Source organism: Myxine glutinosa, chromosome 11 (genome assembly GCF_964187855.1).
Source record: "Myxine glutinosa chromosome 11, kmMyxGlut1.1, whole genome shotgun sequence".
In the NCBI taxonomy this organism is placed as follows: Eukaryota; Metazoa; Chordata; class Myxini; order Myxiniformes; family Myxinidae; genus Myxine; species Myxine glutinosa.
Genome location: NC_136271.1, coordinates 45,127,532 through 45,143,978, shown reverse-complemented (window position 1 = coordinate 45,143,978; position 16,447 = coordinate 45,127,532). Strand labels below are relative to the sequence as shown.

Below are 16,447 nucleotides of genomic sequence, written 5' to 3'. Positions count from 1 at the left end.
AAAAGTGATTATTCACCATTGATAGGGCAAAAAAAAACAAAAACGATATGTGGTGCGATATCTCAAAAACTTGTGGACGGATTCAGATGAAACCTGGTGGACAAATTGGATGTGTGGCAATGAAAAAGTGATTTAATTTTTGATGAAGATTTGAATCCGGATCAGAGAATTAAAAAAAAAAATTTTTAGTGATTTTTCCTTCACCATTGAGTGATGGGGCAAAAAACGATATACTGTATAGCATGATATTTCAAAAAGTTGTTGACAACTTGTGACAAAACTTGGTGGATGAGTTGAGTGAGTAAGTGACGAGAGCAAGCCGATTAGATTTTGGTTCAGGTCCTAATCCAGATCTAACCTATCGGTGGGATACAAAACAAACTGTTCAGCCTGGTGGAGGTTGCTCTCCATCAAGTGCCATTCTAGTTCTTTACATAGATCTATTTGTACTCCTCGTAACCACTTCAGCTTTGTGTTCAGTTGTGACAATTTAACTTGAGCAGAATTCTACTCTATTTATATTTTTATTTTTAACAAAGTTTTATTGCCTTTCCATTTTTAGGGTTTTCTTTCTTCCTTCCTTCCCTCCTCCCTTCCGTGTAAGTGCTGCTTCATCAGGATGAAGATTATCGTACTGCGAATTCATTCTTGTGTAAATAAGTCGAAATTCCTTCAACTGTGATCATTATAACAACTTTTTCCACTTAATGCTCTCCCTAATCTTTACTAGTTGGTGTAAATATATTGACTTTTCCATTCTCTCATTAATGGAAAGACAAGGTGCCAATATCAAAGCTTTGAGGTTTCCAAAACTTGCACTGTCATTTTTGTGTTGTGGCCAGGTTTGAAACTTCAATAGCAAAGCATGATGGACTACTATCGAGATTGAATGGAAGACTAACAGAAAGACAGGTGAGCTGGTCAGCTTGTGGAGCTCCCAAAGGTCACTAGTAAACTTGTGCACTGAGACCCTTGAGACAATATTTGAAATTTCATGAAATATTAATGATGTACCTGATGGATATTTTGCAGGAGAGTTGTTGTTGCATTATGTATGTGCATTAAAATCCAGGGATGTGTGTACATTAGTACATGAGGGTTGTAAGTAAGAAATGATTTTGTCATGGCAGGTTGCAAGACTGAGCGTTGAATTGCCTGCTGCTATGAGTGTCTTGTTCCGGAAAGCTGAGGGAGCATACGCTGCTTTGCACAAACGCTATATCACTGCACTGTGTATGAAGCAACAGGTGTGCCCACGCCCTGTGCTGTCTATAAAAAGCAGAGAGATCTGTTTTCGAATGAGAATAGTTAAAATGAGGCTGCATTGGTGAGGTTGCATTGTTTAATGTTAAGGTGAGCCCATTTTTCAGGGCCTCAAAAAGTAGAATTGCCCATGGATAGGGCTGGATAATGTCTCTCTGGCTGACAGTCTACGCCTCAATAAATAATTTGGGAAGAATGAGTTTGCTGGGAGTTTTGGAAAATCCAGAGGGAGGTTGGGGAAGGTAATGGAGAATACCGGTACTTTGCTTGCATTTTCTGTGAAGAGTGGAAGGGGGAGGGAAATTTTAGGAATTTTTTTTCGGTAGTAGGTTGTAGACAGCAACCGCTCACGGTAGTACTACCGTTCTGACTTAGGACCGTCAAAGTGGTGCCCAGAACCATCTTACACTGTCCGTGTCAGGATTGCTTGTCTTAATTTCTGTCTCACTCAAACTATAGCTACCGGGCTAGCTTCAATCTCTTTCTTGCAAACAAACATCATGCACTTTTCATCATACACTATCCTTCTCTTATTTAAGGCCTGGCCTCGATGAGGACTATATAGTCCGTGACTGGAGCCTTCAACATAAAAAAAAAATGAGATTGGGGAAGTAAGTCTGCAAAAAGGCTGCACAAATGACGGTGTAGTTTTGTTTTCTTCACTTTTAGGGAGGTAATACAGAAAGGCAGTTTGGAGTGAAGGACAAAACCATAATCTGTCTTTGAGATCTACAGAACCTTTACACTGATGTGTTCAGGGTTTCATAGTATACTTTTGAATCGCTTAAATTGTTCCACTGAGCTATCCTGTCACTGGAACGTGTTGATCGATATAAATTAATTGGCAATAAACATAAAGTTAAAATGACATTTGACCTTTATAGTTTTGAGAGGGCTATTGAATGTCGATCTGAAAGGTACTGATTTGTGATATGTCTTACATTTCAAATTCTCCCGTGTCAAAAACAGCTCGGTGGGATCCAAAATCAAATGTGCAGGTAATCAAATCAATTTATCATTTTAACCTTTTCCACCTGATGCCGAAGTTTTATTTCCCCACTTTTCAAATGCATGCCTTCATCACACTGGTTCATAAAACGAACCATTTTCACAATGATGCAGTGGACTGGGGCACTAACCATTCTTCTGGATCTGTTGTCTGGCTGGCAGGTGGAGCTGGAGGATTTGCAGAAGAAAAGTGCAACAGCAAAGAAACTGTTACGAGACCTGAAAAGGGCAATGCAACCCCTGCAAATGGGTACGTTTGGCTGTTGCGATTTACCATCTAATTGACATGTAATGGACACTACCACACTACCGTATACATAAAGCAGTAGTGTGTGAAGAAATATTGTTGTATACAAAGTACAGGCTTGTGGTGGAGCGAGAACGCACAACTTAAACAGCCTGGAGCCTCCGTGCCTCCATATATCTTTGTCTCCCCCTCCCCTCTCTCTCTTTCACTCTCCGTCTCCCTCTCTTTCCGTCTCCCTCGTTCTCTCTATTTGTTTCCCTCAGTCTCTCTCTGTCTCTTTCCCGCTCTCTGTCTCTCTCTCCCCGTCTCCTGAGGTGTTACATGTACATCGTTGTGTACTTTTATGAACAAAGGAGGCCACACATGTCATTGCTGTTTGCTTAGATGGGAGCGTGAAACAGACGTACCCATTTGGAAGCTCTTTTTACAAATCATTCAAGTCACACACGAATACATTTGACAATGCAATTCATATTGGGCAATGCACCTTCTTATCAGCACTTTGTTGACTGCACCAGCTTGTCCCAAATTCAGTACCGTGGAGGATATGAACCATTAACCTCAGAGAGCTGCTTCAGTGCCTGAGTGTGTGGCAGTTCACTCAAGATTAGCAGGGAATGCAAGCAGCCATCTCACTTCAGAGCTGGTTTTCTATATATACTGCTGCTGATATTAACTCAGCTTGGGAATTCTTCCCCAGAAACGTGATCTCTTATGCACAGATCCGATCCATCTCACCCTTCTTCAGGTACACTGAATCCTGTGTGAGACAGTTTCTCCGATGAAACTTGCCTTCTCTTCTTGGAAAGCAAACCCAACCGAAGGCAATCTCATATCATTCCAAAAATCTTGCAACAAGTGTGTCCACTCTCAGGAAAACCAGAAAAATACATCTGTCCAATTTCATGAATTAATTTTCAAAATCTTCTCCCTCCTCTAAAACCTGGTGGTACCTTGTTCAGTCTGTCTCTGGTGTATGCTCCGCTTTCATCCCTTCCCTCTCTTCAAATGGCACCATAGCCGACTCCACTCGTGAGAAGGCTGAACGCCCCAATTTTGTGTTTGCTTCCAAATCTTGTGTCACCAACCTCTCGTCTCTGTAACCACCCAACACAGTCGTACCTAACCTCTCCTAGACCATGCATATTTTGCACCTGAGAAGGTGGAGAAGTTTCTGTCAATTCTTGACTCTGGTTGTACAACTGGACCAGAAGGCATCAATCGCTTGTCCTAAAAACCTGCTCTGCTGATCTTGCGCATCCTCACTCTGCCATTTTCACCCTATCATTTGCTCTGTCATCTTCCATCTGCATCAAAATCCACCAACATCACTGCATTACATAAAGAACGTGCAAAAACCAATCCACTTAACTACAGACCTTTTAGCTTACTTCCAATCATCAGCAAGGTCATGGAATCCATAATCAGTTGATTTGAAATCCTTCCTTTTCTCCAAAGGCTTAATCTCAGATCATCAATTTGGATTCAGACCAGGTCACTTTACCTTGGATGTGCTGCTTCTACTCTCCCAACAATTTATGGAGGCCATTGTCGTCAGACATGAGATCAGGACTGTCTTCCTAGACATATCTCAAGCTTTCGATGCAGTCCTGCATCCATCCCGTCTTGCTCTCTCCAAACTCTGCCTATGACATCCAAGGCTAACTGCACACATGGCTTAATTTGGCTTAGTGCCTTCCACTGCTTGTGGGGCTCTCAACGGAATCATTTCATCTCCTCTCACTGTTAAGGCTGGAGTGCCCCAAGGCAACGTTTTGGGCCCAATTTGATTCCCAATCTTACTCAATGATCTATCTGACTCTGAAAAATCCCCTTTATCTATTTGCTGATGACTCCATCTTGTGCAACATCCCTCATCCTTCAGATATGCAGGCAGCAGCCACTTCCCTCATTTCAGACCTTGACAAACTCACAAGCTAGTCAAACACTTGGAATATCTATCTATAATTCCAGTAATCTCTGTACGTTTGTACGTTTGTCTGTGACCGCTGTTTCTCGACAACCACGGGTCCGATATACTTTTAACTTGCCAGGTATATTGCTGGGGACCCGAGGATGTGCCTTTTCAAGGTTTCATATTAATCGGACAATTACTTACCGAGCTATGTCCAAAAAACGATTCAACCAATCAGAGAGCAGCGAACTATCGCGTGTGCCGAACGTGGCGGACACACTCTGCCTCGGATGGCACATTTGAGAGCGTATTCATTTATTTCACGTTTGCAAACTATGTTGGCGTTAAACTATGTTTTAAAACTAATAAAAACGAATTTGCGATTCATTCGCTTTCCTGCGCGTTTGTGCACGCGATGGCGATTTCTTTACCAAACTCCGGAAGCCGTTCGCTTTGGACCAAACCATTTCATGTAAATAGAGGGGGGGGGATTGTCACCGTACTCGCAAGCCGTTCGCTTTGGACCAAACCATTGCATGTAAATAGAGGGGGGGGATTGTCACCGTACTCGCAAGCCGTTCGCTTTGGACCAAACCATTTCATGTAAATAGAGGGGGGGGATATAATTTTAGATATAGATATAGTACGGGCAATGCCCTAGTATCTTTCAATCCAAACAAATCTCACACTCTCGCTCTCTCTCTCTCTCTCTCCGAATGGACCCTCTTGCAAACCCTCCCATCTGCTTTCTTAACAATCCTCTTTAAGAAGTTCAGTTACTCAAACTTCTGGCTCTCGCTCTCAGCCATGATCTTTCTTGGGCAAACCACATTTGAAAGTTGTCCTTCAAAGCCAGTTACTGACTTGGCATCCTGTGTCATACAAATTCCTTCCTTGGCACACGTGAAATCATTTCCAACTACAAGGCCTTAATCTGCAGCTTGATGGAGAACTGCTCTCTCTGGGCTTGCTCCTCTGCCTCACACCTTGATTAGCTTGATGCTGTGGAAACCAAGGCTTTCAAGATAATTGGTATCTCCCACGTTGAAGCTGAGGCGATGGGCTGATCACTTTCCCATTGCAGACAGGTCGTTGGTTTCAGTTTTTTACCACCTCTTTCTGGTCTTGCACCCTCTGATCTTTCCGTTCTTTTTCTTCCTCAAGTTTCTGCAGGGTGCACGCGGTCCACCATCAATCTCCTTCTGGTGAAACTCACAAAATCCAGAATCGCTGCTCGCCTCAATTCATTCATTCCTCTTTTTTTTTTCCTGCATGTTGAATCGACTTCCACATTCTCTTCAATCTCGTTATTTTCTCCAAGTCTTCAAGACAGCTGTTCAACACCAGATCATCCCCAATCCAAAACCATGATCTTGTCTACCACCATAAATACTCCCCCCATCTGCCCCCACTTTCCACCCCCATTCTCCTTCCAAATTTCCACTTCTCTTTTCTTTCTTGCGAGTTTACTTCTTCATCCATCTTGCAGGTGGAAATGAGTTCACGTGTGCCAAGGAAGGACTTTTGTACGACACAGGATGCCAAGTCAGCAACTGACTTTGGAGGACACCCCATGTGTCCTCCCATACCCCTCATTCCTCTCAATACGCATTCTTTATTACTTGTCAAGTCTTCCTCTATTTTATCCTTAAACCCTGCTGTTGGTGTTTCCTCCCTCTTTGTTCTGTTGCTTATTGATCCATTCAGTGTGCTCGTTCTTCCACGAGACTTGACCTTGTCTACAAAATTAAAAAACAACCTGAATGCTTTTGTTTCCTGAAAGCATTTGATCAACAGAGTATTGACTTGTGGAATGACAAATTGTGAAAATGAGCCATACTTGTTCACGTGTATAACATTTTCCGACCAATGCAATCATTTTCCTACCAATGCAATTATTGGGTTTCCCTAGGAAGCGGTTGTCAGAATTGGTTGTGTTGTCGGAATTGTTCTGTGGAAAATAAATTTGGTTTTTTTTTTTTTTTGCAGATGAAGTAAAGAAAGAAGCAATTTCCAGGGTGGTGTTATCCGAAACCCAAGGTAAAGTTTGTGATTCTTTACTGTGTGTGTGTCCGTGTGTCTCTGCCAGCCATAACTTTTCACCATTTTAAGTTTTGTCATCAAATTTTCAACAAACCTTTATTTTGAGAATATGGAGAAGACTCGTTCATAATTGGGTCAAAGGACAAAGTCACAGTACAAATGGACCTCATCAGCCCATCCTTGCAGCGTGAAGCGGCCTGGTTTTGTAAACCCTTTCGAGTTTCTTTATTCACCAATTGAGCTTTTGTCATCAAATTTTCAACAAACTTTTATTATGAGGAACACTGTTTAATCCAAAAAATCTTCTTTTTTTTAGCTGTTGTTTTCATCAAGTTTCGTTTGAGTTCAAAGTGGCTGCATATGGGCTTTGCATTTTGAGATGCTTTCTCAATATCCTTGCCAGAGGAGAGGGTACTGTATTGCATTTGAGTCAATTTGGTTGTCTCCTTTCTGCACAAAATGTGTCAACGTAGACCACAATGTTACACATCATCTTTTTTTCATCAGAGAAAGAGAAGAAAGAAGAACCACCTTTAGAGGCCATTTTTCCCTGCAGAGTAGGGGTTGGCCTTTTTCCGGCACCATGGTCCCCTTTTTGAAGCAATGTTTTACGGCCGGATGCTCTTCCTGCCACCAACCCTGTTAGTCGACTCTTGCGACACACAGGGAATTACCAGTGAACTGGTGCTCAATTTGCCGACCTCAGAAGGATGACAGGCTGAGTCAACCCCCCTGGTGTTAATTCAGCGATCGACCGGGATTCGAACCCAGGATCCTAGGATCCCGAGCCGGCACCCTAACCACAAGCCAACACCAGGATTTTTTTCATCAGAGTACCTCTATAAAGTATGTACAATTGGAATGCGAATCGATCTAGAAAATACGTACTATAAAACCACACAAAGCAAGTCCTTGCTTGTTAGGGTCTGCAATCTTTGATTGGTCTTGTTACCTTTGCAACATGGCAATTTTTGATTCCTGCCTGTCTTCTGTGACGTGAGACGTAAAACGTGATCGATTTTAACAGGTTTTAAACATTTCTGTTTCAGAAGTCCATTCTTTGAAAGTGGAGAAAGCTGACGTTAAAGCGTAAGTTCATTGGATGATTTGGCCTTTGGCCAAGGTTTCCATGATTTACTTCCTGGTCTTCCTATTTATCAGCCAGTGTGTTGTGAGAGGATGTTGAGGATGTTATTTCTAGGCGATGCAAGGCACAGCAGAGCAAGAACACAGAGTTGGCAAAGGAATTGCAGGAGATGGAGCAGGAATTTGCGAAGTCGGCTCACAGTAAAACTGATTATTGGGGGTGAGGCGACCCGTTTTGACATCTCATACATGTGGCCATGTTGCATGACGATGCGTTGTACAAATTATGAATCTGGTCATACTTAGGCAGTTAAGACCGAAAAATAGGGCGTATCGTTCATTTTTTCAGGAAAGCACCAAATTTGGCACAGATGTAGTATGGACCTATACAATTGTTTTCCTGAGGGGCGCCCAAAAATTCAGAACCCCTGGTGGCCGCCATATTGAATTTCAACATGACCGCCCTCTGTGACCTATTTCCCTCAACAACTTCTATACTATGAGCGATAACACCACAGTTCCAGTGTCTTACCCCATGTTTTCATGGTCTCTGAATCCAATGGGATCAATTGCATAAAGATTGACATCAATCATCTTTAATTTCAAGATGGCCGCCATGGTGTATCCATTTTCCTTGATCTCTCATAGTATTTTAGGTAAAATTTCAATTCCAAGTGATACACATTGTTTTATTGGTCTCTGATAACAATGGAATGGTATTAATTAATCAAAGTTACACACAGTTGCAGTTTTAACTTAAAATATTGTGGGCACTTGAAAGGTGGAGGCTCTCGCACAGACGCGTAGTACTACAAGCACTGTCCATCGCAGTCACACAGTGATGTGCAGGGCAGATTTGCCCTGGAGCATTTACAGTTGCCTTTACAGGCCGACTTACAATGGCAGCTTGTAAGCTCTGAACATGCCTCCTGTATCAGTGGTATTGTGGTCCAAATTGGTGTCCAAGAAGTCCCTGTTTTCATCCAGCCCCAATCAGCTGGTGATGGAAGTTCTGGGTAGGGCACAAGTGCCTGGCTCCATACGTGTCCAGCCTGAAAACATGCACGTTTTAGGTGTTGTTCGAAGGCGTCTGCTGTTGGGGGAATGTGATCAATTGTTCTTGCCTTCTTCGTGAACAAGTGTCGGCGCATGTCATTCACTGTCTTTATCTCGGTAGTCCGGTCATAGAGGATGGCAACATATTTTTCTATGCTCTGTAGTTCCATAGTAATAGCGTCCACAGATGGCCTATAAGCGAGAGCATGAAAGGTCTGCGTGATGCTGGGGTATGCCTCCCAAGCCTTCCAGGCTGTCTTTTTCCCAATTCGGGCAAAAAATGACACTGTGTCGCAGCCAGTGAAGGCATGAAATAATGGCAAAGATTCGGACTTCCTGCGGCCAAGGCCGGTGGCAATTTTATGGATGGCAAGGTAGCGGTAGCTTTTACCAGTGCCAATGGCAATCCAGAGTTCCTCCACACCGTGTGACTGGTAGGCAAAGTAGTGTGCTATTGCCAAGACCACAATACAAGACCAAGACCACTCATAGTATAGAAGTTATTGAGGGAAATAGGTCACAGAGGGCGGTCATGTTGAAATTCAATATGGCGGCCACCAGGGGTTCTGAATTTTTGGGCGCCCCTCAGGAAAACAATTGTATAGGTCCATACTACATCTGTGCCAAATTTGGTGCTTTCCTGAAAAAATGAACGATGCTTCCTCTTAACTGCTCTGCTATCACATTCCACATGAACTCCACCACGAAAATGCAAGCTTTGTGTTGGAAAGTGTGCTTCTTGATCAGCCACCAAGTGCATTTTGTTGGTCCAATGAAACAGTACTCTGAAATGGAAAATTACATAAAAACATCCCACCGAACACTTAGAATGAATAGCAGTGCTCAGCTTATCAACCCAAATATACAACTCTATGTGTGGAGTGGGCTCTTGGTATTCGTTGAAGATAAGCCGATCAAAGAATACAAATGTAATGAATACATTGTTGGTGCATCAGATGGTTTTGTTAAACTTGAGCCTTACCAGTGCTAGCTCGTACTATGAGAAGTAAACCAGCCACTCGGCATGTTCTCATGCTAAAGCCAAAGTTACAAAAATTGACAACACAGGCTTGTAATGTCATCACCCCAGATAGGAATATTAATTATCTTTCTTAATTGAATACCCAGAAGCTTTTTTGGCCATGGGGATTGCACCAGAAGTTTTTTGACGGCAAGGAAAATGTTGTTTTGTTACTTGTGTTATCATAGTAAATTAAATGAAAATAGTTTCGTAATGTGTTTTCTTAACCTACGTCAACTTGGTGCAATTTTTAGGAATTTTGATCTCTACTCTCATCGCTTCACTCAAGATACCCACATCTACTTAATAATTAATAGGCAGAAGAGGTGCGTGTTAGCATACCCTAGCAACCAGTTTAAGTGTAAGCTCCATCGTCTTGTGTGAAGAAAAGGTCGTGCTCTTCATTGCACGATCTTCAACGGGCGCTGCTTAAAGTAACACGAAAAGCTTGGCACACGCAGCTGAATATATCAATTGTTGCCACTGCAATATTCTGTAAAGCCTTCCATTTCTTTGTCAATTCGGATTGTCTTGGGGCACGTGACCCGCAGTGACCAGACTGTGGCTGCACCAGTCTACTTTTATTTATGGATATTTTAGTTTACGGAAATTTTCCTGGCTGTTTTTTATTTTTTTATTTACATACGCACTCACCGATTAGCACATTTTCACTATTAAGCAATGAATAAAGTAACAAACACTTTTCACTAGAGGCTATGTATTTTCGCTGATGCGCATTTTTTTTCGCCGCCATGCTAATTGGGTAGCGTAAGTGATGCGACGGTGAGAACGCAAGGGTATTATTCCATTGTAATGTGAAGGGGATGAATATAATACAGTATTATTGGATTGCAATTTAACATCCATTAAATAGGTGAAGTATATAGGTTATATATATTTTTATTTATAAATAGGTGAAGTGCCAATAAATGGGCTTTTACCTACGACCTGTCACCACAGGTCGACAGGAGAGTTGTGTTGTTGTTGTGGTTGTTGTCAAGGTTCTTGTTGGGTGGTCATTTCTTTAACATGTGCACCCATTGGTTGGACAGCTGCCGACCACACCCACATCTGTCACTTGACTCCACCCACCATAGCAGCGAGATGACATAATATGGCCACCATCTTGGTTTTATGGTGGGCCGAACACAATAAGCACGTCTGCCTCTGCTGGTTATACACTGCCTGGGTTTGTTGCATCAGATTTCCATTGGCCTTGTTTGGGTTGAGTGTTGTTTAGGATGAAAAAATCCAATCACATGTTGAATAATAGTGAGGTTTAATCAAGCCCATCAGAACGCACGGTACGTTAGAACGCATGTTAATCGAGCGTTGCTTTGCACAAATTAAAAAAATTAATGGCATTACGTAATTTTTCAACACAGTGCATTCTTTTTTATTTTTGATCCGCAGGTCATTGTTCCTGCTTCGTCTTTGATCTGCACATGTAATGTACTTCGGACATCATAATTAAGTGGTATCAAGTAACTTTTGTTATCAGTAATTTTCAGAAAACTTTTCCCAAACCCTACAAATATGAATGGAAAATGACCTGTATCTACTCCATCAAGCACTCGTGGTAAGATGTCCTGTCACTCTTACTTTATTAGCTCCCCACCCACACATCTCCAAGCCTCGATACACAATCTTTTCTCCTATTATCGTTGAGTACAGAATGGCAAGCTGTTATTACAGAATGGACATAATAGGATGACAAACACAAGGGAATCGAAGAGAAATGAGAAAAATTACTTCATTGTCATCCCAATACAACAACACACAACATGCATTTTAAGGCCATGTTCCCTGCTAGAGCGGGGGTTAGCCTTGCGGTCCCCATGACAATCTTCTCCATTTTGCCCTATTTTCTGCATCTCTCCTTGTTAACCCCCTTGCCCGCATTTCTTCTTCCACCATCTTTAGCCAAGTCTTTCTCGGTCTTCCCCGTCCTCTACTTCCTTCTACATTAACTTCCATCACTCTTCTCAACCAGTCACTTTCATCCTTCCTCAATACATGACCAAACCATCTCAACCTGTTCCTCTTCACAGCATCAATCACAGGCAATATTCCCATCATCTTTCGCAATTCATCATTTGTCTTCCTCTCTCTCAACGATACTCCGCACATCCATCGAACCATTCGCATTTCCACCCTTTCCAGCCTTCGTTGCTGCTCTACGTTCATTACCCATGTCTCGCTCCCATAAATCATAACACTTCTCACACATGCAGCATACACCTTTCCCTTCAGCTTCAGCGACACACTCCTCCTCATCAGCACGCCACTCAGTTCCCGAAACTTCTTCCATGCACATCTCACTCGAGCAACCGTTGCCGTGTCTGATCCACCTTCTCCATTCAGCATGTCTCCGAGGTAGCAAAATGTTTTCACACCTTCCAGCTTCACGCCGTCTCCAAGATCCAACTCAACATTTCCTCCATCTGCAGCTCCCTCTGTGCACACCTTACATTTGAATGTAGCTGCCACACTGGTTAATGACCCTCTCAGACCACTACATTTTTGATGAACCCACTCAGCACACATTGTACATTGAATGGAGTTCACTCCGACACCCTTCCTGCACACAGCACACGGCCACTTCCCAGTTCTTTCCACCTCACCACATGCTTTACCACTTGCCATCACCTTTGTCTTTCCGATATTCACCTTCAAACCTTTTGTCTCCATACATTCCTTCCACTTGTTCATCTTTTCCTTCAGTCCATCCATACTTTCCGCAATCAACACCAGATCATCTGCATACAACAATTCCCACGGTAAACCCTCCTTTACGGTCTGAGCCAGCACCTCCATCACAGCTACAAATAGTAGTGGACTTAGTACCGACCCCTGATGCACTCCCACCTTCACCTCAAACTCACCACTGTTCCCGTCCTTCGTCCTTACAGCTGTGCGTGCTCTTTTGTACATTGCCATCACTACTCTGATCAACCATTCCTCCACTCCTAACTTCCTCAATGCCCATGTCAATACTTTGCGTGGAACCCTATCGAATGCTTTCTCCAGATCAACAAACCCAAAAAACAACTTCTTCCTCTTATCCATGTACTTCTCCTGCAACTGCCTCACAATGAAAAGTGCATCTGTCGTTCCTCTTCCTGGCATAAATCCAAACTGCATTTCGTCGATCTTCACTTTCTTCCTTATCCTCCTCTCCAACACCCTTTCCAATACCTTCATTCCATGCTCCAATAACTTTATCGCTCGGTACGAGCCACACTCCAGAGGGTCACCTTTCCCCTTGTATAGAGGGACGAGGGTACTCAGTTCCCAATCCACTGGATTGCGGCCTTCTTTCACCACCAGATTACAGATCTCTGTCATTCTCTTCACACCCCAACTTCCTGCTGCCTTCAACATATCTCCCACAACTCCCGTCGGCCCTCCCGCTTTTCCACTCTTCATTGCTTTTATCGCTTCCTCAACTTCCTTCTCAGTTATCTTCTCTGCCGGTCCTAAAACTGGGTTACTCTCTATGTTGCCATCCCATTCATTCTCTGTATTCAACAGCATTTCCATATATCTTTTCCATCTTCCTTTAATTCCATCTGGGTCGACAACGATTTGTCCCACTTCATCCTTCAAGCAACTCACCCCCATCACATCACACCTCTCTTTCGCTATCTGCTTTGCAATCCTGAATACTGCTTTCTGACCCTCTTCCGAATCCAAGCGTTCTCCGAACATTTTCCTACATGCCTCCTGCGCCTTTGCTACCTCTGTCTTTGCAGCCTTCCTGGCTGCCTTATAACTTTCATGCTCTGCTGTTTCTGCTCCCGTACCCTTCGCCTTCTGCCACTCTTTGAACTTCTTCCTCTTCTCGTCAATCCTCTTTCCAACCTCAACATCCCACCACCATGTCCGAGTGCCTCGGTGGTCCTTTTGTCCATCCACATACCTCACCAACGGCTCCCAACAGACTAGCTTTCATTGACATCCAACCACTTTCAAGCTCAACCACATCATCCTCTACCCTACTCAGCCTCTCTTTTAATGCCTCCCTTACTGTCACCTCTTTCAACCTCCACACCTTCATTCTCGGTTGGTACTTCACCCGCCGAGCTCTCCTCGCACCTTTCACCCTTATGTCGCAGACAACCAATTTGTGCTGTGAAACAGCCTCCTCCCCCGGGATCACCTTTGTGTCCCGGAGGTGCCCCCTATCTCGCCGACGCACCATCAGGTAGTCAACGGTTGTCGTCGACCCACCTGACGTGTATGTAACAAGCTTATTGTCCTCTTTCTGGAACTGAGTATTACAAATCAACAAATCAGCTCCATCAGCAAACTCCAAAATCCTTTCACCTTCTCCATTTCTCACACCATATCCGTAACCCCCATGAACTCCCTCAAAACCATCCATACTCCTTCCCACATGTCCATTCAGGTCTCCTCCCACCACAACAACTTCCTCATCTTTCACGTTTTCCATCAGCTTCTCTATCGCACACCAGAACTTGTCCTTCTCTTCATCGCTTCGACCAACCTGCGGAGCATATCCCGAGATGACGTTCACCAAGAGCTTTCCAATCATCATTTTCACCATCATCAACCTATCACTCACTCTAGTCACACTCACCACACTGTCTACAAACTCCTCAGAAAACAGGACACCAACACCATTCACGCCCTCCTGGCACCCTTGCCACACAAACTTGTATTTCTGGCCCTGCCTACCCTTCACCATTCTCACACCACTTCCCTTCCATCTCGTCTCTTGCACACAACATATGTCCACTCTTCTTCTGACCAATACTTCCACCACTTCTACTGATCTCCCTGTCATTGTCCCCACATTCCATGTCCCAAACCTCAGAAACCGATCTCCACTTCGGGCTGCACCCTGCCCATATGTACTTGTGATTGTCATGGTTCTCTTTTTGAGGCAATGTTTTTATGGCCGGATGCCCTTCCTGACGCCAACCCTCTTAGTCGTCTCTTACGACACGCAGGGATACGGTGTACCTATTCTGACCAGGGTACACACTGGGAAACGTTTAAAACATGTAAATTCTGGGGGGGGGGGGGCGGGCGTCAGCATCACGGCTGCGGTTTAAACATATTCCAACAATATCCAAACAGAACAATGAAAAAAACAATCCGGGAAAAGTCTCCAAGCGAGAACGTGGATTTGAGAAAGAAGGAGCAGAGGCGGAAGAAAACGAGATACAGGGGGCGGGGCACAAGTCGAGACGAGGAGGAGAGCGAACAAGCACGTATCCGGGAGGAGAGAAAGAATCAATATAGAATTATTTGTCTAGGGAGGTGAGGTGAGGGGGAGAAAACAAAATAAAAGAAACAAGCAATACAGCGAAGGAAATAACCCAAACCGACAAAACACCGACGGGGGGAGGGAAGCCCCAAGTCACCAGGCCGCGCACGAGGTACGACTCAGAAAACGATTAACTACACACAAGTTTGCACGAACCACAAACCAACACCAACTAGAAACACACAATAACACGTACACAGCAAAATAACCAGTGGAAATTTGACAAAGACAAGAATGGGAAAACACTCAAACTTCGATGCCGTGGAGAGCTCGAAGCACGCCTCACTCATCCCAATGCACGAGGCAAATTTAACATCCATTAATTTCAAATGTTTCAAATTTCAAATTTTACATGCCAATGTACAAGGCAAATTTAACATCCATTAATGTTACATAATTTCAAATTTCAAACATAACATTTCAAATGATGTTCATTGTAAACTGCTCTGTCTGTCGTCATGCTATCTCCACGCTATCTCCTCCTAAACGGTTGTGCAGAAACCAAACTTGGTAGTTATGATCACCACATGGCAAAAAGGTGCATGAGCATTATCATTTTTGGCTTGGCCCTCTCTAGGGTGGTGTCAAAAGGTGGAACTTTTTCCATCTTTCACCTTTGCTTTAGGTGGGAGGCGTGGGGATTTGTGGTGGCGCATCATCAATTTAGCTCTAGTTTTTTTCATTTAATTACACGTCGTGAATAACATTCTGCATTAATTTCCCAAGTTATAATGTATTTTGCATTTAGTTAGGTTAGGTTTGGTTGCATAAAGTGTCCGAACATCAGTCCCCCCCAAGAATGCATCTTCGATTTATAACGCTTGGTCTATGGGCGAAGGTTTTTCATTTTGAGTATTTTCGCTATACAAGTATCCCCCACTTAACGAATGGGTTACGTACCTTTATACCCCTTTGTTATGCTTCATTATACATTTATATATATATATATAGTGACGGCATTTAATATGGAATATTTTTTTTTCTTGACTTGGGTTTACTTTCTTAACTCAGTATATCAATCTGGTGAGTTTCTTTTACACTTTGGTGATTTATTTGTCAAAAGAACCATGTCACTGATTGTCTGTCGCAGCAAGAAGTCAACAACAGGTTTATATCACAGGTGGCGTGGCAAAATGTACGGACAGGTGCATTTGATGATTGGCTTCACAGTCGGGTATACAAGGGTTGTTGCGTTCTGTATTAGTGGAAAACAACTCCTGCACGTCTCCAAAAGTTATTGCCGCTTCCTCTGGAGATGGTCCGTCAACTCGACAATGCTGTTTGTCATGGAGTGGTGGCTTTACGAAATTACGGCATGAAACAGCGTGCTATTGCTCGGCAGTATGGCATCACTCAAGGTCAGGTGTCAAAGATCCTGAAACGAAATGCTCAGAGGGGTGTCCCTACTCCAATACCGAGGCCAGGACGTCCCCGCAGAACCACAAGGAGGGATGATCGCCAGCTGCACCGGTTAGTCCGCAATGGCCGTACCAAGTCAGCTAATCGGCTTAG

General features: G+C 43.5%; 1 protein-coding gene across 3 annotated transcripts in view; it reads left to right on the top strand.

The window, feature by feature from the left end:
- Positions 1-16,447, top strand: part of KNL1 (kinetochore scaffold 1) — a 225,701-nt gene that overhangs the window by 182,768 nt on the left and 26,486 nt on the right. For all 3 annotated transcript variants that reach the window (XM_078786619.1, XM_068130582.2, XM_068130583.2), the window contains 6 exons: positions 843-912; positions 1,131-1,247; positions 2,434-2,521; positions 6,423-6,473; positions 7,526-7,565; positions 7,678-7,782. In XM_078786619.1, the coding sequence (XP_078642745.1) occupies positions 843-912; positions 1,131-1,247; positions 2,434-2,521; positions 6,423-6,473; positions 7,526-7,565; positions 7,678-7,782 (471 nt within the window). The remainder of the gene's footprint in view (positions 1-842; positions 913-1,130; positions 1,248-2,433; positions 2,522-6,422; positions 6,474-7,525; positions 7,566-7,677; positions 7,783-16,447) is intronic.